The 23,973-nt window shown below is 43.2% G+C and overlaps 2 protein-coding genes across 3 annotated transcripts; both read left to right on the top strand.

Moving 5' to 3' along the window:
- Positions 1–2,101: 2,101 nt before the first annotated feature.
- Positions 2,102–9,805, top strand: LOC115156567 (dnaJ homolog subfamily C member 1). Its single transcript, XM_029704026.1, has 12 exons — positions 2,102–2,426; positions 3,222–3,323; positions 4,144–4,190; positions 4,479–4,644; positions 5,129–5,226; positions 5,501–5,594; positions 5,794–5,893; positions 6,191–6,363; positions 6,736–6,855; positions 7,041–7,089; positions 8,524–9,020; positions 9,310–9,805. The coding sequence occupies exons 1-12, from the start codon at positions 2,271–2,273 to the stop codon at positions 9,376–9,378; spliced, it is 1,671 nt and encodes a 556-aa protein (XP_029559886.1). The 5' UTR covers positions 2,102–2,270; the 3' UTR covers positions 9,379–9,805.
- Positions 9,806–9,981: 176 nt separating this feature from the next.
- Positions 9,982–22,618, top strand: nebl (nebulette). Of its 2 annotated transcripts, none has more exons than XM_029704027.1 (7): positions 9,982–10,343; positions 10,469–10,563; positions 11,143–11,227; positions 17,355–17,462; positions 21,172–21,346; positions 21,803–21,897; positions 22,362–22,618. In XM_029704027.1, the coding sequence occupies exons 1-7, from the start codon at positions 10,275–10,277 to the stop codon at positions 22,536–22,538; spliced, it is 804 nt and encodes a 267-aa protein (XP_029559887.1). In that variant the 5' UTR covers positions 9,982–10,274; the 3' UTR covers positions 22,539–22,618. The 2 variants fall into 2 exon arrangements, with proteins under 2 accessions (XP_029559887.1, XP_029559888.1); XM_029704028.1 differs by having other exon boundaries at positions 22,329–22,618.
- Positions 22,619–23,973: the final 1,355 nt, after the last annotated feature.

Genomic DNA, 23,973 nt, shown 5'->3' with positions numbered 1-23,973 from the left:
GGAGAAAATAGTCTATTAATGTAAAAAATAAACACCTCATCAAGAAAATGTTGCTATGTTCAAATCGGGGACAAGTTGGATTTGGCGCTTTTATTTTGAAGGCCACAAACCTCTAAAAACCGGTGTGATGTGTATGGAAACGGGAGGAGGCGCTTGTCGATAAAGCAGTAACTCTGTCAAAACAAAGTTGTGGAATCAAAGTGCAAACACAGGATGGGTGTGCGAACTCAGTTGACGCAGATTGACAGGCAACAGAATTGGAACGTGTAGAGTGGATGATGATGAGGGGGTTTCCAGAATAGAAGCCTATGGAAGGTGGATGGACGCAAGGACGATGGCACCCGATGAAGACAAAGATGATTCTGACCCAATGGGAGTGAGATTTTTGGAGAGAATGGATCCTTGCCTTCTGGCTGATCTATATGTGGTGTCCGGCTGGGTGGAGAAGAGGTTGAGGACTGTTGAATCAGTGAAAGTAACTCGAAGTGGACTAGTGATGATTTTTTTTGTGTTTCAGCCATTCAGAAATAGCGGATGCTCAACACCACATGCCTCGGGACAAGAATTGTGATTTTCTTTGCTCTCCGGAGCAGGGCGCAATTGAAATGAGTGACAACTGGAAACATGTTGAAACAGAAAAGACACTGTGTGTCCTGCTGAGTTTTAATGCAGACTTTACCCGACAAAGTCCAGTTAGGATGTGTCAGTTATCCCATGAGAGCTTTTGTCCGGTTCCATTATGGTGTTTTAGGTGCCAAGCCGATGGTCATGTTGTAGCAGTGTGTAGGAGGGAGATTCCTAGATGAGAGAAGTGTGCAGGAGGGCATGAGAGTATGTGTAGTATCTGTGGGAAAAGCTGTGTGTGTTAACTGTAGGGGTACCCGTGTTGTTGGAGATCAGAAGTGTCCGGTGAGAGAAAGGCAGGTCGAGTTTGCCAGGGTCAGAGTAGTACGAAGGTGTTGTCTGAGGCAGTGAAGACAGAGTACTGGAAGATGGGCCCAGGGCAAGGGATCCTAAGAGGCTTCCTGTGAGTAGGCCAAGGCCAATAGAGAATGATAGGAATAACATGTGCTTCAGTAAGGTTGGCTTCGTTCAGAAAGGGAACATAAATCACAGAAAATAGATGTTGTGGTGGCAGCTGCAGAGAAGTACTTGGGTATATGATATTTTACTGCAGAAGAGTTACAAGTTGTGTTGAATGATAATGTCCCGCCCTCCCTGGCTTCCGGCTTGGTGTAGGATCAGATAGGGCCAAGTAGTGGACTAGTGGTGAGGTTTTAATGGGTGTAGCGCAGCGTTTCCCAAACTCGGTCCTGGGGACCCCAAGGGGTGCACTTTTTTTTCTTCCCTAGCACTACATCGCTAATTCAAACAATCAAAGCTTGATGATGAGTTCATTCTTTGAATCAGCTGTGTAGTGGTAAGGCAAAAAACTAAACATGCAGCCATTGGGGTCCCCAGAACCGAGTTTGGGAAACGCTGGTGTAGGATTAGTTGGTATAGGGCAATTTCTTTCACTTTTCCACATCCTTCTTTTATTGTTTTTTATTTTATTGAATATTAAAACATACAATCTACTTGCAGTGAAGCCGCTCAACATCTACATCACATTCAGTCATCTAACAGACTCCCATCCAGAGAGACCCACAGAAGCAACCAGGGTCAACGACCTGCTCAAGGGAACATCGACAGATCTCCCACAAGGTCAAAAACGGGGAATCGAACCAGCAGCCACCAGCCCAAGCTCCCAACCGCCAGGCCACCAGCCCTCTAAGATCCCCCCCACAGTTCCCCAAGAGCTGCCCCTCAACCATCTGAGAACACCCCCCACCCCCAAGAAAAATAAAATAATGACATTTAATCTGTAGCCTAATAAACGGCATGCTTTCCCTAGTCATAGTAGGAGGACCACACAACATATTTTATTTAACTAGGCAAGTCAGTTAAGAACAAATTGTTATTTACAACGATGCCTAGTGTAGTAAATTCACACTCCAGAACCGTAGGCGGACACAGCCCATACAGTAGACAGCGGCATGGACCTCTAACGAATGTCTGCGGATCGCCATTATACCATAGAAGAAGAAAACCGGAAACGGTAAAGAACAGAGGATTGTGGGAGATGTAGCAAATTGTTGCAAATCCTTAGCATATGCAGCAGCCAGCTGTAAGAGTAGTATCTAGACACGTTAGCCGTATCACAGCAGAATTGATTTATTTCTATATATTTCGCGGTGCAACATTACCGCCAACATTGTGAAAGCCTCATAATGACCTCAGCTTCATGGGGCCTCTCGTTTATTCTGGCCGTCAGTATTCTTATTGCATACCCAAGTCCCTCTCATGCCTGGGACTCAGACCTTGAGCTGTACGATCTGGTGGAGGAAATTCAACAAAACTTTTACGAATTCCTATCTGTTGAACAGGTAACGTTAAGGCATCGTTAAGTTAGTTATTTTGTAACCTATAAACGTTGGCTAACTAGTAAATGTTTGTCTAACCTGAAGGGCTAAATGGGTAGCTTGCTGACTTGCCATTGTGCCACACTCAGGGATCTGTTTCGATATCGGGGCCTGCTGTAGTTTTTTTTTGCTAACGTTTACTAGTTACGTGTACCGGGAGACGAGCAAACCATGACGTGTCAGGTTGCTTGTTTCTTTTCACATTTTCAGTTGTCCATTCCTCCCTCCACTCAAGTGAGGTACTGATTAAAAATGGGTAAATATCGGTAGTTCTTCCATCTTGCGAGGAACACTTGCAGGGACTCTGTTGCTTCACCAGCTAAAGTGTGCAGGACTGGAGCATGTTTTTGGTCCAGCCCTACTCTAACGTATCCGATTGAACTACTCCGTTTCAGCTGCGCATCAGCACCTTGATGAGCTGAACGAGGTGTGTTGTAGCAGGGCTGGAACAAAAGTCTGTATGCCCAGCATCTCTCGAGGCAGAGGGTTGGCAACCATATGGACATCCTTCAACGCTCCAGTCAGACCCATCAGAATGCCATGTCCTTGTGGGAAGTGTTAGCCCTGGGGTGGTTACTGTCCACTGGATAGGATTGGGTGCCGTGGGGGTTGTCAGTCACCACATTGGAGGCAGAACGAGAGCATACATACTGATTTATTGCCATAATCCAGTGATTGTGTGATATATCACCACACAAATACCCTCTGAAAGGTGTCATGTACATGTGTAGTTTTACTGTTCATCTCTCCTGACTCCAGGATGCCTCGTCAGCGGACATCAGAAAGGCCTATCGCAGGCTGTCGCTCACTTTGCATCCCGACAAGAACAAAGACGAGAACGCCGAAACCCAATTCAGACAGGTCAGCCCAATCACTCGCCATGTTCACACTCCCTACTCCCCCATGTTTTTTGAGGCGGACTAAACTCCACTCCGTGGTGAAGGAAGTCTCTGAAGACTCCACCAACGGAGTGAAGCAGAGACCAGGCTTTGTGGAATCTAGGTCAATACTTTAAAAAAATGTCAATGATGAAACGCCTGTTGTGTACCTATGTTTGTCCTCTGTAGTTGCATGCCTTTCTTTGTTTGCTGAAATCCATACTTCTTCAATAAAAGTTAATTAAATACGACCACCGACTGTTTACTCGTTGCTGTTGCTCTGGCAACTCTGCGCCATGCGCCAGTTAGATCTCAACAGTGTAACACTCTCGGTGGTTGTATTTGATTAAAGTTTATTGAAGAAGTGTGGATTACAGCAACCAAAGGCCCGCAACTACAGAGGAATAACATGGTTAGAAGGTAGGTGTTTCATAATTTGCATCTTTTGAAATATTGACCTCGGGAGAATCAATGTAGACGGAGCTTGTTTCCACACAGCCTCTGCTCCGCTGGTGTAGTCATCAGAAACATCCTAAACCATGGAGTGGAGTTTAATCCGCTAGAGTTTAAGCCCAACTTTAACTTGTTCGATCTACATCTTACAAGTAAGCTATGGACACCTTAGAGAGATTCTAGCAGCAATTAGAAAAGGTATTTAAGTGAAACACTGTTGTGTGCAGTGTTTCATGGAAGTAAAATGAGTTGGTGAGGTATAGACCTTTTCATACACTGCAATTTTAAACGAATTGATTAGTTGATTTGTCATTTGTCTATTGCCTTACTGATCATATGTTCTCCCATAGTTGGTGGCCATCTATGAAGTACTGAAAGATGAAGAGAGGAGAGAGAGGTCCGTTTAACAACTACTTCCTGCTTTGGGTTGTCCCTGCCGTTGACCTCGCACTTATTTCTTCTGTCAAATTCACATTATCATACACAATTTTGTTGTGAGAACATTACAGTATTCTGTTTTTATTATGTATACTATATTCTCACCATGTTATTCCCCGTAGTCCACTTTTTGTATGTATTTCCTGTGTTTGGGTCGGCACGGTAGTGTCAACCACCCCTAAAATGTGCTATCAGGGAAATCCTCAAACCACTCACCATCTATCGCTTTGGGTCCTCCCAACCACAGGTATAATGATGTCCTGGTCAACGGGCTACCGGACTGGAGGCAGCCAGTGTTCTACTACAGGCGGGTGAGGAAGATGAGCAATGGGGAGCTGGGCTTCCTGCTCTTCCTCATCCTCACTGTGTGCCACTACGCAGTCATCTGGTCCATCTACCTGGAGAAGCAGCTGGTGAGGGGAACGTGCTTGACCTTTGACCCTTCTCTTAGTTCTTTACTGCCTAGCTGTTATTAAAGGTGGTTGTTATCCATTCCACAACTTTCATTCAAGTCAATTAACTTATTTTTTCCCGCATGGGGCAGTTATTGCTGGGGATAAAAAGCCTTTTTCTGTGTAATAAAGTAGAAATTTACAGGTGCAATTTAGGACAGGGTTTCTTAGCTTCGGCCACTGCATAACTAATTAGTCCTATTAACAATGCTCATTTAAATAGTCCAAAATGTAACTTACTGAATTATTCAAACTGAATATGTAAGAGGTGCCATATTTCTCTTTATCTGCCATAGAATAAATTAAGTTATTTGCAGTAAAATGGTTTCCTTCAATCAAGTACACTGCAAACAAAACTGTGTGTTTTTGAGTGAGCAAAGGGGAGCCCATAGGCTACTAATAACGTGCTTGACCTCTTTATCCCATATGGTGCTTCTCTTACCAGGATGAACTTCTGAGCAAGAAGAAAAAGGAGAAGAAAAAAAAGATGAGTAGCAAGAGTGCTGAAGAATCACGGTTTGTTGGACAGGATAAAATTGAGAAGTGAGTTGAGCTTTTGTCACTACACATTTCTAATTTCACAAGTAAATAGAAAATTTATGAATGTGGGCTGTCGAAGGGGAGAACGGAACATTTGCTGCTCCAATGAAGGCCTAACTTTTGAAGCAGCGGAACTGAATATTGTAGAAATCCAGTGCTATTTACATGTGAAAATATCATGGGAAACACATTGGAAGGTTGGTAATTTATCCTGTTCATGTGTTTGTATGTAATAATAAACATGGTCACAGTTCCTAATATGTCCTTTTTCTGTCAGGTCACATGACAAACCTCATTGGCAGGATATTCTGCCACTCAAGCTGAGCATCTGGCTGTATCTCTCTGTCAAGTCCCTGCCCCATGTCATACAGGTAATCCTCCAACTCATTTACCCAAACTACTTAACCTTTGGATGTTGAGTTTGACCTGAAATATACAGTGCCTAGTGAAAGTATTCCCTTCCCTTGCATAGTTTCAATTACTTTATTAATGTAAAATAAATAATGCCATTTCATAAGATCTTATCAATATCACCAGTGACAATTGTCATCCATTTTGTCTGTGTTACAGGATGCCAAACAGTATTACGAAGATTATAAGGAGATGAAAATCAGAGAGAAAGAGGAAGCGGAAGCCATGGCACTGGAAGAACAGGAAGCTACAACAATAAGTAAGGACTTGTAGTATTTTATTGCAACCAGCAGACCATTTCTGCTAAATTGTGACTTTAATTGTTCACTTTTGCCTGGTCTTTATTGAAAAGTATATTTTTTTTTTTTTTTACATTTATTAACCTGCCTGGTAAAATAAAGGTTAGATGAATCAAATGAAATAAGGACATTTAATTTCTATAGCGAAAATATTTTCCTGAAATCATTCAGGAACTACAATACATCGGTTGCATTCCCCCCAGCCATGTTTTGTAGATGTGCTCATCTTATCCCATTCCTCACTTGTCATCCCACAGAAGAGAAACGACCCAAAGTGAAGAAGCCGAAGTTTGAGTTCCCCGTTTATGAGCCTTCGCTCAAGGTCGCAGACAGCGCGTACTCACCAGTATACGACCAGGGAACGTCCATCGAGGAGATCGAAGACCAGATGGATGACTGGCTGGAGGATAAGAAGTCTCAGAAGAAAAAGGTGGGTCCGCAATATTTTCCTGCTGTGAAAGGGTTTGTTCCACGACATTACTAAAGCACTGCACTTTTAATTCGGGCAAAATGGATTATAAAGTTCAAGTTTTATTTGCCATTTGTAGGTGTAACTGGGAAGTTACCATAGTTTGATATGTCAAATAGACAAATTGCATGAGGCAACATGCCAAATGGAATAGATTTTAGATGGTCATTGTTGCAGAATGTTCAACAAAAATGGGTTTTCCTCCAACAGGGATTGCTGAAAAACCTGTGAAATTTAGGAATGTTTCTGGAGTTTTTCAGCCCTAGACCACCATAAGCCACAATGGCCTTATTTTGAATTTATGTGATCTAGTCTTGTTTGTTGTTTCCTCAGGCACCTGAGTGGTCAGAAGAGGACATCACTCTTCTGACAAGGAGTATGGCCAAGTTCCCTGGGGGAACACCTGGTCGCTGGGAGAAGATCGCACACGAACTAGGAAGATCGGTGACAGATGTCAGTCTACATTGGGAATGGGTGGTGCATGGAAAACTCTGAACTCAGATGGATGTGAATGTTTTGTCAGTCCTAGACAAATATATGGCAAAAGTAACATTTGTGTTTGGAAATTTAGGAGACAACTAGCTTACGCTCATCATAGAGTATCAATGAAATATGCTAAATATTGTGATCCTTTGCAGGTTACTGCAAAAGTCAAACAAGTTAAAGACGGTCAGACCAACACATCAGGTAAGTCAGCTTATTTTTACTTGATTTTTCACAGTATAAACAGTGCATTCAGAAAGTATTCAGACACCTTGACTTTTTCCACATTTTGTTACGTTACAGCTACATTCTAAAATGGGTTAAATAGTTTTTTTTTTCTCATCAAGCTACACACAATACCCCATAATGACAAAGCAAAAACAGGTTTTTAGGTTTTAAAACTGAAATATCACATTTACATAAGTATTCAGACCCTTTACTCAGTACTTTGTTGAAGCACCTTTGGCAGCGATTACAGCCTTGAGTCTTCTTGGGTATGATGCTATAAGCTTGGCACACCTGTATTTGGGGAGTTTTTCCCATTCTTCTCTGCAGATCCTCTCAAGCTCTGTCATGTTGGATGGGGAGCAACGCTGCACAGCTATTTTCAAATCAAATCCCCTTTTTGAATTGAATAACATTTTCAGGTGTCTCCAGAGATGTTCGATCGGATTCAAGTCTGGGCCCTGCCTGGGCCACTCAAGGACATTCCGAGACTTGTCCCAAAGCCACTCCTGCGTTGTCTTGACTGTGTGCTTAGGGTCGTTGACCTGTTGGAAGGTGAACCTTCGCCCCAGTCTGAGGTCCTGGGAGCTCTGGAGCAGGTTTTCATCAAGGATCTCTCTGTAATTTGCTCTGTTCATTCCCTCGATCCTGACAAGTCTCCAGGTCCCTGCCGTTGAAACACATCCCCACAGCACAATGCTGCCACAACCATGCTTCGCCGTAGGGATGGTGCCAGGTTTCCTCCAGACGTGACGCTTTGCATTATCCTAACCTTTATTCTAAACCTAACCATTCCAAGTAGTTGCTTATCAACAGATAGTTTGTTGTTAGTATGATCATCTACACATGTAGAAAACATTAAGAACACCTTCCTAATATTACGTTGCACACCCCTTTTGCCCTCAGAACAGCCTTAATTCATCAGGGAGTGGACTATATAAGGTATCGAAAGCGTTCCACAGGGATGCTGGCCGATGTTGACTCTAATGCTTTCTACAGTTTTGCCAAGTTGACTGGATGGCCTTTGGGCGGTGGACCATTCTTGATACACACAGGAAACAGTTGAGCATGAAAAACCCAGCAGCGTTGCAATTCTTGACACAATCCGGTGCGCCTGGCACCTACTACCATACCCCGTTCAAAGGCACTTAAATCTTTTGTCTTGGTACACATACACAATCCATGTCTCAATTGTCTCCAGGCTAAAAATCCTTCTTTACCCTGCCACCTCCCCTTCATCTACACTGATTGAAGTGGATTTAACAACTGACATCAATAAGGATCATAGCTTTTACCTGATCAGACTGTCATGGAAAGAGCAGGTGTTCAAAAGTGTATATGGGACTATCCAAATACTGTAACCAACTTTATCTCCAGACGGGCAGCATCTTAACTTCTACCTCTCTGATGCAGGGCTGGTGAAGCTCTCGGAGCTCAAGGCCCAGGGCAGCGCAGCACTCTCAGGAAAGGGATCCAAAGCTGGGGCCGGAGCTGTACCCGACAGCGTCATGACCCAGCGAGAACACCCGCAACCCCAGCCTCCGGCAGCAGCCACGGCAGAGTGGATGGAGCCCAGCGGAGGAGGGGATGAAGGAGAGGGCATCCAAGCAGGAGGTGTCAGGAGGAGAGGCAGAAAGACTGGGGGTGGAGGGGTGGGGGGCGAGGAGAAAGCCAAGGGGCGCAGACAGAGGGACTTCGACCCCACAGCTGCCACCGAGGACAGCGAGGAGGAGCAGAGTCCGCCCACCTCCTCGGTCCCACAGCCCTCCAAGGAGAAGGCCACTGCGGCGGCTGACGACGTCTGGACACAGAACCAGCAGAAGCTTCTGGAGCTGGCCCTGCAGCAGTACCCGCGAGGCACCACGGAACGCTGGGACAGGATTGCCAAGGTGGTGCCCGGGAAGAGCAAGGTGAGAGCTGGTCCCCCACAATCCAACATTGCAGGGTGTGTCAAAACATTTGGTCGACCCCAGTTTTTGTCGTGTGTATGTGTACACAGTTTATCTGTATAATCTATATTGTTTGTGGTGTTATGTCTAATTTCCAGACGAATTTCGATGAGATAATTTGTTAGCTGTAGGTAGGTAGAATAACATGGAAAGAGCCAAACTTAAATTGTCATGAATAGTTGAGATGGTAAACATGATGTAATTTTGGATGGTGACGGACCTATAACCTTTTCCCCTACTTATTTTTCAGGAGGAGTGTATGATACGTTACAAACTTTTGGCTGAGCTGGTGCTGAAAAGGAAGCAGGCCAAGAGCTGACTCCGCCAAGGACGGCCATCTTGAAATCACTTTCTGGCTCCTAGTCCCTTTTCCTAGCTACTATCCCCTTCAATGTGATCTGAAAGGCCTGGATAGATGAAGGCAATATAGTGAAAAAATCCACATTGCATATTGTTGGGCCATATTGCTTTTACCTGTCCAGTTCCTTCAGATCTGTGAACAGGACAGGGAGAGGAGCAGGGGGAAGGGCCATCCTCATGTCTGTCATGTGCCTTAGCTCCACCCAAAGCATGCCATCCAGCCTCTATGAACTGCTATGTGGGGGTTCAAAGCACCAACAAAAAAACGTCTACTTTTTTTTGTACTTCAATATGTTTTGACTTCTGCTTTGCGCTGTCATTTGAAATCACACATGTACTGAATATAACTTCTTTGAGATGAGGAAATAAACTGTTTTATTTATTTACATGGATGACATGTCTTTGAGACCCATTTTAGTGTAATGCGTCATGTACTATGTTTGAACGAAAAGTAAGATATGAAAATGTATACATTTTTCGAAGGCAAATATGAATATGGGCCTGAGTGAGTAAGTACATATGAAGGAGGCGAAAGTACAGAATAGCCCATTTTTATTGGGGTATTTTAATTTTTACAGTATACTATTTATCTTTTTTTTTGTATTTTTTTTTAATGTATAGGTATGTAGTCCGACCTGAATCGATGTACATCATGAAATTGGGCAGGTTTCAAGTGTGATTCAGGGGTAGTCTAGGCAGGGGGGAAATGTTTTTTATGTCCACCTCCCTTCCAACCGAGGCAGTGCTTTGATAGTCCTCCAAGAGTCAACACCCACACTGCTACACAGCCTGTGTTTACTGTGTTACTGCTCCTTGTTATCTTTTGAGTTTTGAAGTCAGACTAATTTGGTGAATATGAATCCTCATTGTGCGCGCTGTGGGAAAATTGTTTATGCCACAGAGAAAGTCAACTGCCTGGATAAGGTGAGACCTGTCTATTGTGTTGTTGTTTTTCATTTAGGACTACCTCTGATGAACTTACTGATGGGTGTCTTATTTTTTTGGAGATAACTGATGGTTTTGCCTTTTGTATCGACACTCTTATGCAGTATTGGCACAAAGGATGCTTCCACTGTGAGGTCTGCAGGATGACTCTCAACATGAAGAACTACAAAGGCTATGAAAAGAAGCCCTACTGTAATTCGTGAGTCGTGTTGTTCACCTAGCCTCCAAATGGGATTTCCCTACTGAATTTTTACCTCGACTCTTAAACCAGGCACCAAATCACTTCTAAATGGATATAATTTACTGAACGATGTAATTGCAATGGCTAATTGCTGTCTTTGTGAGAAACCCTTTGCATACTTTTGTGCTGTATTGTAGTTTGAATAGATGTGTTCTATTCAGGTCATTTGAATAATGTTGGTGGTAAATATTACAGGTGTAATTGGTTTACCCTAAAGTCGGTTTCCCAGACCCAGATTAAGGAACTAGTGTTGTCTGCAAACGGTTTGTTGCTCCCACAAGTGAAACTTTACAGAGCTTTTAATGATAAATGGCAAACAATGTTTCAACCAACATGGTCTTCCTCTGTCGCTTTGTTAGGCTAAAGATCACTTGTGTGGGAGCAGAAAACAGTGCACTGATTCACTCACTCCCACTGTCCTTATTGAATAAAATACAATCGAATCACTTTCATTTTGAAGTAAATTCAGTTGTGGCAACTCGGATAATATTGAAAGATATAGTAAACATATAAGAAATATTTCTAACATCCTTGCAGGCACTATCCAAAGCAGTCATTCACCATTGTTGCAGATACTCCTGAGAACCTGCGACTGAGACAGCAAAGTGAGCTTCAGAGTCAGGTATGCAGTATACACACCTTTGCCTTTTGAACCATCATTATTCCCTTTTACATTTAAAATCTTAGTTTGCCAAAAATATGAAGATCAAAAACTCTTATGACCATAGTTGTTTTTCAATCAATATATTAATTCAATATAGTCGTGGAGTGGATTGAATGGAGGGGAGAGTGAAACTACGCAGTTTAATTTGCCTGCACATGTAACAAGGTGTGACGTTATGGGGGTGTATTCATTGGTGCACACTGTAGCTTAATGGTTTGCAACAAAAGGTAAACAAGCATTTCTTATTGGAAAAATGCAGGTAGGTCCTGCTCCGTTTGCTTCCAATTGAAAACAGCCCAGGATGAGGGGGAATGAGCTAGCGCTCAACTCTGCTGGCTGCTGAAGGATCCCCCTGGCTTCTCCACCTGCCCATGCACTTTGTGCTGCCATCTCACTCTTGAGGGTTCCTGGCACTATTCCCTACTCAAGACTCACTTCCACTATGCCTGACAAAAGCTGACCTCTAGATATTTTACATGGAAGGTTTCCCGTCCCTTCTATGGAGACAGCGCTTTATGTAACAGTGTCAAGAAACATTTTAGCATTGGGTGCTGGCTTCTGACTAACAGAGAATTTGATCAATAAGGTTGACTTATGCATCTATTGAATCTGTCTCTGGGACAATGCCCTTTAAATACCCTCAGGTTAAAGGTGCAATCTGCAGTTTAAAAAACAAAGTGGTGGGCCTGGAGCAATGTAACCACTCTCAAATGTATAGACAGAGCTATGGATGCTCAGACTGACCATCAATGACATCAACATTATAGTTTTAACAATGTTTTGAGGCTATACAGTATTTGTTTACAAATACATTGTTTACAAAGAATGGCTTAAAACAAGCTTATATTTTCGGGTTTTGATGGGGTATGACAATTGAACTAAGCTCATGAGGCAGTTTTAAGTTATAATCTTCCAGAATAAATGGTATATATAGTACTTTGGGAAAGTATTCAGACCCCTTGTCTTTTTCCACATTTTGTTACGTTACAGCCTTATTCTAAAATGGATGAAAACTACAGACAATACCCCATAATGACAAAGTGAAAACCAGGTTTTTAGAAATGTTTAAAAAAAATAGTAATACTTTACTTACATAAGTATTCAGACCCGTTGCTATAAGACTGGAAATTGAGCTCAGGTGCATCCTGTTTCCATTGATCATCCTCAAGATGTTTCTACAACTTGGAGTCCACCTGTGGTAAATTCAATTGATTGGATATGATTTGGAAAGGCACACACCTGTCTATATAAGGTCCCACAGTTGACAGTGCATGTCAGAACAAAAACCAAGCCATGAGGTCAAAGGAATTGTCCGTAGAGCTCTGAGACAGGATTGTGTCGAGGCACAGATCTGGGGAAGGGTACCAAAACATTTCTGCAGCATTGAAGGTCTCCAAGAACACAGTGACCTCCATTAAATGGAAGAAGTTTGAAACCACCAAGACTCTTCCTAGAGCTGGCAGCCCGGCCAAATTCAGTAATTGGGGGAGAAGGGCCTTGGTCAGGGAGGTGACCGAGAACCTGATGGTCACTCTGACAGAGCTCCAGAGTTCCTCTGGAGATGGGAGAACCTTCCAGAAGGACAACCATCTCTGCAGCACTCCACCAATCAGGCCTTTATGGTAGAGTGGCCAGACGGAAACCACTCCTCAGTAAAAGACACATGACAGTTTACCAAAAGGCACCTAAAGACTCTGACCATGAGAAACTAGATTCTCGGGTCTGATGAAACCAAGATTGAACTCTTTGGCCTGAATGCCAAGCATCACTTCTGGAGGAAACCTGGCACCATCCCTACAGTGAAGCATGGTGATGGCACATCATGCTGTGGGGATGTTTTTCAGCGGCAGGGAATGGGAGACTAGTCAGGATCGAGGGAAAGATTAACGGAGCAAATTACAGAGAGATCCTTGATGAAAACCTGCTCAGGACCTCAGACTAGGGAAAAGGTTCACCTTTCAACAGGACAATGACCCTAAGCACACAGCCAAGACAACGCAGGAGTGGCTTCGGGACAAGTCTCCGAATGCCCTTAAGTGGCCCAGCCAGAGTCCGGACTTGAACCCGATCAAACGTCTCTGGAGAGACCTGAAAATAGCTGTGCCATGACGCTCTCTATCCGACTTTACTTACTTACTGACTTTATTGTCCCCATGGGGAAATTTTGTTGCAGTATCATATGTTTAAAGTGCTGTTTAAATACCACAGAAAACAAATTTACAATACAACATTTCATAACAGTTACATACCAATAGAAAGAGACTCGCCTGCTGTTCTTACTGGGTCGATAGGAACATTAGCCTGAGCTGTTAAGGAGGGATATCACATCTGGCACAAATTGTCTAGTTCTGTTTTTCATGCCGGGGGTGCACTATGCCTGCACCCAGAGGGGAGTAGTTCAAAGTCCCGGTACAGGGGAAGGCTTGGGTCTAAAATAATTTTGTGAGCCTTGCTGAGGGCCCTGACCTGAAAGATCCCATCCAAGCCTGTCTGTTTGACTCCAAGTACCTTGCTTGCTGTGGTGATAATCCTTCTCAGCATATTTTACTGGCTGACAGAGTTTGAGAGGATCTGTAGAGAAGAATGGGAGAAACTCCCCAAATACAGGTGTGCCAAGCTTGCAGCGTCATACCGAAGAATACTCCAAGCTGTAATCACTGCCAAAGGTGCTTCAACAAAGTACTAAGTAAAGGGTCTGAATACTTATGTATATGTGATGTTTCAGTTTTATAAATTTGCTTAAAAGTTTAAAAACATGTTTTTACTTTGTCATTATGGGGTATTGTGTGTAGATTGATGAGAGGAAAAAAACAATTTAATCAATTTTAGAGTAAGGCTGTAATGTGGAAAAGGTCAAGGGGTCTGAATACTTTCCGAATGCACTGTATATACTGAACAAAAATATAAATGCAAAAATGTCAACGATTTTACTGAGTTACAGTTCATATAACGAAATCAGTCAATGGAAATAAATTCAATAGACTCTAATCTATGGATTTCACATCATTGGGCAGGGCCGCAGCCATGGGTGGGCCTAGAAGGGCATAGGCCCACCCACTGGGGAGCCAGGCCCAGCTAATCAGAATGAGTTTTTTCCCCACAAAGGGGTTATATTACAGACAGAAATTTCATCAGCTGTCCGAGTGGCTGCCCTCAGACGATCCCGCAGGCGAAGAAGCCGGATGTGGAGGTCCGGGGCTGGCGTGGATTACACGTGGTCTGCGGTTGTGAGGCCAGTTAAACGTACTGCCAAATTTTCTAAAACGACGTTGGAGGCTGCTTATGGTAGAGAATTTAACATTCAATTCTCTGACAGCAGCGGTGGTGGACATTCCTGCAGTCAGCAAGCCAATTGCACGCTCCTTCAAAACTTCAGACGTGGCAATATGTTGTGTGACAAAACTGCACATTTTAGAGTAGGCTTTTATTGTCTCCAGCACAAGGTGCACCTGTATAATGATCATTCTGTTTAATCAGCTTCTTGATATGCCACACCTGTCAAGTGGATAGATTATCTTGGCAAAGGAGAAATGCTCACTAACATGGATGTAAACACATTTGTGCATAACATTTTTTGAGAAATAAGCTTTTTGTGCGTATGGAACATTAATGGGATGTTTTATTTCAGCTCATGAAACATGGGACCAACACTCTACATGTTGCATTTATATTTTTGTTCAGTATATAATTAATTTAAAAGTCCAAAAATGCCAATTGCAGTTTTGACATTTGTTTCCATGTACTGGGGCATGGTGAGCTGGGAGACTGGGGCATGGTGAGCTGCGCAGGGAGAAGGCATGCTCTGATGGAGCCTTTTCTCTGGAGATGTACTTTGATATAATAATTCTCATTCAACCCTTTACCCTTGTGGGAATTGGCCTAGGGCTGAATTAAAATGTTTGTTTACAGAAGAAATATGAAATGCGTACGCATGGTAGCAATTGAAAGGGAACACTTTGGAGATTGTTGAGGACACAACAGTTAACCTGACACAAGACTGAATCCAAACATTTCACTGTTGATTTTATGTGCATTTGACATTTACTGTACTTTTTGACACATCTGAGCATAACAAAATCTGAAAATACTCTGTTTACATTCGGTAACATAAGAATATTCCTGGAAATGTGGGGTAGGTGCAACATAAGACAAAAAATGACAAGGGTTTGGGTGAGAGGACAAACTGGTGTCTCAAAGTGGCCACACACCTCTCCAAAGTGTGCACAGTTCCTAAGCCATTTCAATGCACAAGAGTCTTCTACTAAACTCAGCAAAAAAAGAAACGTCCTCTCATTGCCCTCCGATCCAACAGGTCCCAGACGTGCTCAATGGGATTGAGATCCGGGCTCTTCGCTGGCCATGGCAGAACACTGACATTCCTGTCTTACAGGAAATCACGCACAGAACGAGCAGTATGGCTGGTGGCATTGTCATGCTGGAGGGTCATGTCAGGATGAGCCTGCAGGAAGGGTACCACATGAGGGAGGAGGATGTCTTCCCTGTAACGCACAGCATTGAGATTGCCTGCAATGACAACAAGCTTACTCCGATGATGCTGTGTCACACCGCCCAAGACCATGACGGACAGTCCACCTACAAATTGATCCCCCTCCAGAGTACAGGCCTCGGTGTAACTCTCATTCCTTCGACGATAAACGCAAATCCGACCATCACCCCTGGTGAGACAAAACCGCGACTCGTCAGGGAAGAGCACTTTTTGCCAGTCCTGTCTGGTCCAGCAACGGTGGGTTTGTGCCCATAGGCGACGTTGCTGGTGATGTCTGGTGAGGACCTGCCTTACAACAGGCCTACAAGCCCTCAGTCCAGCCTCTCTCAGCCTATTGCGGGCAGTCTGAGCACTGATGGAGGGATTGTGCATTTTTGGTGTAACTCGGGCAGTTGTTGCCAACTTGTACCTGTCCTGCAGGTGTGATGTTCGGATGTACTGATCCTGTGCAGGTGTTGTTACACGTGGTCTGCCACTGCGTGGACGATCAGCTGTCCATCCTGTCTCCCTGTAGAGCTGTCTTAAGCATCTCACATTACGGACATTGCAATTTATTGCCCTGGCCACATCTGCAGTCCTCATGCCTCCTTGCAGCATGCTAAGGCACGTTCACGCAGATGAGCAGGGACCCTGGGTATCTTTCTTTTGGTGTTTTTCCAGAGTCAGTAGAAAGGCCTCTTTAGTGTCCTAAGTTTTCATAACTGTGACCTTTAATTGCCTACCGTCTGTAAGCTGTTAGTGTCTTAATGACCGTTCCACAGGTGCGTGTTCATTAATTGTTTATGGTTCATTGAACAAGCATGGGAAACAGTGTTTAAACCCTTTACAATGAAGATCTGTGAAGTTATTTGGATTTTTACGAATTATCTTTGAAAGACAGGGTCCTGAGTTTATAAGGTGCTTTTTGGAGACCTCCTAGCTGTGCCATTGAGGAACTACAGGAACAAACTTTTAGCCTAGTTGTTTAGTTTCAAACACAACCCTGCATCCCCACCAATCACAAGATTATTATTGTTGTTTACAGCTGTCAGTCAAAACCCATACAGCGCTGTGAAGGGCAGAGCCTAAGCTCTGAAGTAATTTATAGGGTGTTACTTAGGACAGCCACTGTGTTCCAATTTAGGCGCTTATGGGTGCCCAAATCTGCCATTTTCAACCTGTGTGCGAGTATAAAGGGCTACAGAAATGTACATAAATTACAGTAAATGGACAGCATGGATTTGTGCTTTTCTAGATTTAGAACAACAAAGTGTGTTCGGGTTGAATTACGGCCATTGTCTTTCTTGCCATTGATTTTGGAGACTGCTTGGTTGAATAATAGTATAATTAATGGCCCTTGCCCAGGCTTGTTACAATCTACTGAAGTGGGTTAACCCAAAGATTTTGGAAAATACTTACTTGTTAGCAAGTGTGCCTATGGACTGGGATACTGTAGTTAGAGACACACAAGGGTTGTTGCACTGTCATTGTTTGATAAAATACCTTATAATTGACTTTCCATCTAAGAATATAGTAACTGTATACTGCTTGGTTGCATACATTTTACGGTTAACCGCTCAAGCGCTCCCCAATCTGCAGGTGAAGTACAAGAAAGACTTTGAGGAGAGCAAAGGACGAGGCTTCAAATTTGTGCTGGACACTCCTGAGCTGCAGAGACTACGACGAGCCCAGGATCAGATCAGTAATGTAGGTTCAAGTGTCTCTTTGCCCATCCACTGGAGGGAGGAAATCAGTTGGGAGCTATACGTACAGTGCCTTCAGAAAGTATTCATACCCCTTGACTTATTCCACATGTTGTTGTGTCACAGCCAGATTTCAAAATGGTTTACATTTATACATTTTTCCCTCCCATCTACACACAATACCCTATAATGACTAAGTGAAAACATGCATTTAAGGATTTTTGCAATAAATAAATATCTCATTTACATAAGAATTCACACCCCTGAGTCAATACGTTAGAATCACCTTTGGCAACGATTACGGCTTTGTCATTTTCTGGGTAATTCAGAGCTTTGCACACCTGTAAATTTGCACATTATTCTTAAAATTATTCAAGATCTGTCAAGATGGTTGTTGGTCATTGCTAGACATCCATTTCCAAGTCTTGCCATAGATTTTCAAGCCAAAATTGTAACGAGGCCACTCAGGAACATTCAATGTCGTCTTGGTAAGCAACTCCAGTGTATATTTGGCCTTGTGTTTTAGGTTATTGGGCTTCTGAGTGGCACAGCGGTCTAAAGCACTGCATCTCAGTGCTAGTGGCATCACTACAGACCCTGGTTCAATTCCAGGCTGTATCACAACCGGCTGTGATTGGGAGTCCCATAGGGCGGCTCACAATTGGCCCAGCGTTGTCCGGGTTAGGCCGTCGTTGTAAATAAGAATTTGTTCTTAACTCACTTGCCTAGTTAAATAAATAACAAATACAGTGGGGGTAAAAAAGTATTTGGGCCCTTGCTGATTTTGTACGTTTGCACACTTACAAAGAAATGATCAGCCTATAATTTTAATGGTAGGTTTATTTGAACAGTGAGAGACAGAATAACAACAAAAAAATCCAGAAAAACGCATGTCAAAAATGTTATAAATTGATTTGCATTTTAATGAGGGAAATAAGTATTTGACCCCCTCTGCAAAACATGACTTAGTACTTGGTGGCAAAACCCTTGTTGGCAATCACAGAGGTCAGACGTTTCTTGTAGTTGGCCACCAGGTTTGCACACATCTCAGGAGGGATTTTGTCCCACTCCTCTTTGCAGATCTTCTCCAAGTCATTAAGGTTTCGAGGCTGACGTTTGGCAACTCGAACCTTCAGCTGCCTCCACAGATTTTCTATGGGATTAAGGTCTGGAGACTGGCTAGGCCACTCCAGGACCTTAATGTGCTTCTTCTTGAGCCACTCCTTTGTTGCCTTGGCTGTGTGTTTTGCGTCATTGTCATACTGGAATACCCATCCACGACCCATTTTCAATGCCCTGGCTGAGGGAAGGAGGTTCTCACCCAAGATTTGACGGTACATGGCCCCGTCCATCGTCCCTTTGATGCGGTGAAGTTGTCCTGTCCCCTTAGCAGAAAAACACCCCCAAAGCATAATGTTTCCACCTCCATGTTTGACGGTGGAGATGGTGTTCTTGGGGTCATAGGCAGCATTCCTCCTCCTCCAAACACGGCGAGTTGAGTTGATGCCAAAGAGCTCCATTTTGGTCTCATCTGACCACAACACTTTCACCCAGTTGTCCTCTGAATCATTCAGATGTTCAATGGCAAACTTCAGACGGGCATGTACATGTATTCTTCATCAGGGGGACCTTGCGGGCGCTGCAGGATTTCAGTCCTTCATGGCGTAGTGTGTTACCAATTGTTTTCTTGGTGACTATGGTCCTAGCTCCCTTGAGATCATTGACAAGATCCTCCCGTGTAGTTCTGGGCTGATTCCTCACCGTTCTCATGACCATTGCAACCCCACGAGGTGAGATCTTGCATGGAGCCCCAGGTCGAGGGATATTGACAGTTCTTTTGTGTTTCTTCCATTTGCGAATAATCACACCAAATGTTGTCACCTTCTCACCAAGCTGCTTGGGATGGTCTTGTAGCCCATTCCAGCCTTGTGTAGCTCTACAATCTTGTCCCTGACATCCTTGGAGAGCTCTTTGGTCTTGGCCATGGTGGAGAGTTTGGAATCTGATTGATTGATTGCTTCTGTGGACAGGTGTCTTTTTTACAGGTAACAAGCTGCGGTTAGGAGCACTCCCTTTAAGAGTGTGCTCCTAATCTCAGCTCATTACCTGTATAAAAGACACCTGGGAGCCAGAAATCTTTCTGATTGAGAGGGGGTCAAATACTTATTTTCCTCATTAAAATGCAAATCAATTTATAACATTTTTGACATGCGTTTTTCTGGATATTTATGTTGTTATTCTGTTTCTCACTGTTCAAATAAACCTACCATTAAAATTATAGACTGATCCTTTCTTTATCAGTGGGCAAACGTACAAAATCAGCAGGGGATCAAATACTTTTTCCCCCCACTGTATATTGTCCTGCTGAAAAGTGAATTTGTCTCCCAGTGTCTTTTGGAAAGCTGACTGAACCAGGTTTACTCTAGGATTTTGCCTTTGCTTAGCTCTATTCTGTTTCTTTTTATAAAAAAGAAACTCCCTAGTCCTTGCCGATGACAAGCATACCCATAACATGATGCAGCCACCACCATGCTTGAAAATATGAAGAGTGGTACTCAGTGATGTGTTATGTTGGATTTGCTCCAAACATAACACTTTTTATTCAGGACATGAAGTTAATTTCTTTGCCACATTTTTTGCTGTTTTACATTAGTGCCTTATTGCAAACAGGATGCATGTTTTGGAATATGTTTTATTCTGTACAGGCTTCCTTCTTTTCACTCTGTCATTTAGGTTAGTATTGTGGAGTAACTCAATGTTTTTCATTCATCCTCCATTTTCTCCTATCCCAGCCATTAAACTCTGTTTCCTTGCTCTCCTGCAACTGAGTTAGGAAGAACACAAGTATCTTTGTAGTGATTGTGTATTGATACACCATCCAAAGTGCAATTAATAACCTCACCATGCTCAAAGGGATATTCAAAGTCTCCTTTTTTGTTAACCCATCTCCCAATAGTTTCCCTTCTTTGCAAGGCATTGGAAACCCTCTCTGGTCGAATCTGTGTTTGAAATTCACTGCTCAACTGAGGGACCTTACAGATAATTGTATGTGTGGGGTACAGAGATTAGGTAGTCATTCAAAAATCATGGTAAACACTATTATTGCACACAGAGTGAGTCCATGCAACTTCTGTGACTTGTTAAGCAAATGTTTCATCCTGAATTTATTTACGCTTGCCATAAAAGGGTTTGAATACTTATTGTATTGACTCAAGACATTTCAGCTTTTCATTTTTAATTAATTTGTAAAAATGTCAAACACAATTCCACTTTAACATTATGGGGTATTGTGTGTAGGCCAGTGACAAAAACACAATTCCACTTTAACATTATGGGGTATTGTGTGTAGGCCAGTGACAAAAAAATCACCAGAAACACAACAAAATGTTTAAAAGGTCAAGGGGTATGAATGCTTTCTGGAGGCGCTGTATGTAGGCTGGGGTGTTTTTTGAACCAACATGCACAAAAGTAGTTTGAAACAGTTTACTTACGATATATGTTGTCTGCATACACACATTTGTCAGTGTTTCCTAAAAAAGAAAACTTACCCTGAAATAAAGTGTGCATATTTAGATGATGCATAAGCTGACTGTTTCACATAGTAATTGAAATAGTTTCCAATTATAATTTAAAATTGTTTTTAATTAACCCTGGTTAAAAATTCTTATCCTCAGAATACACTGATAGCATGTAAACTTGTCTGTCTCTTGCAGGTGAAATACCACAAGGACTTTGAGGTGATGGGCCCACAAGGAGTCACACATGGTGTTCATGCACCTTACCTTGTGCGTGGCCAGCTGCGTCAAAACGTCCAAACAGAAAATACAGAGCACAAGGGTGTGCACCAGTACATAGTGGAGATGGCCCGGAGGCCTGGTGTCATCGTAGGTGGGTCTTAATATTGTATAGACATTTTATTTTTGATGTCTGGGTCTTGAGAGATTTGGTCCCGGTCTGGGTTTTGTTTTTTATTTCTGTAAGCAGGAAGTTGGCCTGCTATTTATGATGAGGTCATATTCCTGAGTCTAACTTTATATTTCATCTTTATTCAGGCAGGGTGGAATCCCATTGAGTCCAAGGTCTCTTTTACAAGGGAGCCCTTCAACCATACCACCTTTTTAAGTTGTCTTACTGTGATTCATCATGAACCCAAGTAACAAACAAACAACATATTCAAGTTTCCTTTATTTGTAGCCACAGCAGCAGCCAACGGTTAGATAGCCATCAATATTGCCATCAATATCTTAGCATGCTGCTGGATAATGGAGTCAGCCCCGTGTTTAGGCAACAACTGATCCAATAGTGTCTATACTGTAACAGACTGTCTGTGGTGTGTCTCTGCAGCTCCTGTGCTGCCAGGCGCGTACTACCCCAGTGGACACGTCCAGGGGCACAGCTACATGCACCAGACCAGTATGCACTCCTTACGGTCCCTGCAGGTGAATTAATCTATCTATTAATATAGTAGTCATTTATCAATCAATCAAGTCTGTGACAAGCATCAGGGATACAAACATTGTGTTTGCTCGACAATAGAAATCAGCATCATGCATCCTAATAAATACCCTTTCACACTTGATGAGCCAGACCAAACTGTACTGGGCAAGCATGGTTAATCATAAACAATAGTTGCTGGAACCACGCTGGAAAGGTTCATATGAAAAGAAAATATCCAAGCCAGCCCAGTACAGGTCGGGTTGGCCCCAATAGTGTGAGTCCGATCAAATGTAGCCTACTGTTTCAGTTGATGTGTTTTTGCACCCCGACTGGGTAGGTGGGGTCCCCAATTGGCACCCTTTTCCCTATTTAGTGCACTACTTTGGTCAAAAGTAGTGCAAGATTAGGGAATAAAGTGCCATTTGGGATGTAGCTGTTGTCTCACCTTGGTGCTATCTTGCCACAGAGTGTGTATAGAGCCCTCTACGATTACGTGAGCCAAGACACGGATGAGGTGTCGTTTCGGGACGGTGACATCATCCACAGCGTGCAGCCCATTGATGGGGGTTGGGTGTACGGCACGGTGCAAAGGACTGGCAGGTCTGGGATGCTCCCTGGTAACTACATAGAGGGTCTCCACTAAGGCTTACCAAACTAACTCAAGGCCTGGAACACATTCAAGTTGTACAACTGTTTTGATACAACAATTTGTCTGCACAAAAAGAATTACAAAGACCTCAATTCAATCAGATCGAGCGTAAACCCTCGTTGGCCAACATCCGCATAGTGTATAACTGCGGTATGAGATGACAAATCGGTGAGCGGCTGCTTTTGTGTCACCAACCACTCCCTTTCTTATTATCCCTACCGCGTTAAAGTTCAAAACGGTGATAGAAAATGTAGGCTCTATCGATTTATAGAAATATTGACAGGGGCTAATGCATGTTTTCATGTTCATTTTGATGGGGGGATTTATAGCCTATCAGTCTAGTCAAGGTGTAGACAGTAGAACATCACACATTCAAGTGTTTGAACTTGTAACGTGATATAAAGTTTCATTGCATCAAATGTCAGTGTCCAGGGCTTCCCGACCGGCGCAGTGGTCTAAGCCACTGCATCGCAGTGCTAGCTGTGCCACTAGAGATTCTGGGTTCGATTCTGGGAGACCCATGGGGCGGTGCACAATTGGCCCAGCGTCGTCCGGATTAGGGGAGGGTTTAGCCGGCAGGAATGCCCTTGTACCATCGCGCACTAGCGACTCCTGTGGTTGGCTGGGCGCAGTGCACGCTGACACGGTCACCAGGTGTACGGTGTTTCCTCCGACACATTGGTGTGGCTGGCTTCTGGGTTAAGTGAGCATTGTGTCAAGAAGCAGTGCGACTTGGCTGGGTTGTGTTTCGGAGGACGCATGGCTCTCGACCTTCGCCTCTCCCGAATCCGTACGGGAGTTGCAGCGATGAGACAAGACTGTAACTACCAATTGGATACCACGAAATTGGGGAGAAAACGGGGTAAAAATAAAATTAAAAAAATGTCACCTTCCGCGATAAGGTAACACAAGGAGCCGCTTGTGGGTTTGACAGCTCTAACGCCACACCACCGCTCCGACACCACCAAAATGACCGCTATGCGGATGTTGGTTTCGCTAATGATAGAATCTAGCTCAACAGCAGTTGTACAACTTGAGTGTATACCGGGTCTAACTGAGAGCAATATGTAGATAAGATGCACCATGACACTCAATGCCTCTGTATGGTGAGGATTTACATCAGAATAGACAAGTGGTAATAGCAATTGAAATAAAATGCTTATAGAAATATGAAAAAGTAAAGATTAAAATTCTGTACATGTTTAAAAATGAATGTAACTGTCATTTTTGTGTGCTTATAGTATATAAAATGTTATATTCACAGCAGTGTGTGCACTACAAGGAATGTTAACAATTTGAGTGTTCCATCTTCAAATCTAAAGTTGTATACATGACAAAATTCCAGTATGTAATGTCAAGCTACTGTATGCAACCTGTCACTTGCACGTCTTCGATTTCATGTCAAATGTCTTCGATTCCATGTCTTCGA

The sequence above is a fragment of the Salmo trutta genome, chromosome 21 (assembly GCF_901001165.1).
Source record: "Salmo trutta chromosome 21, fSalTru1.1, whole genome shotgun sequence".
In the NCBI taxonomy this organism is placed as follows: Eukaryota; Metazoa; Chordata; class Actinopteri; order Salmoniformes; family Salmonidae; genus Salmo; species Salmo trutta.
Note: the sequence above shows the minus strand (reverse complement) of the source record. Positions and strands in the feature narration are given on the sequence as shown.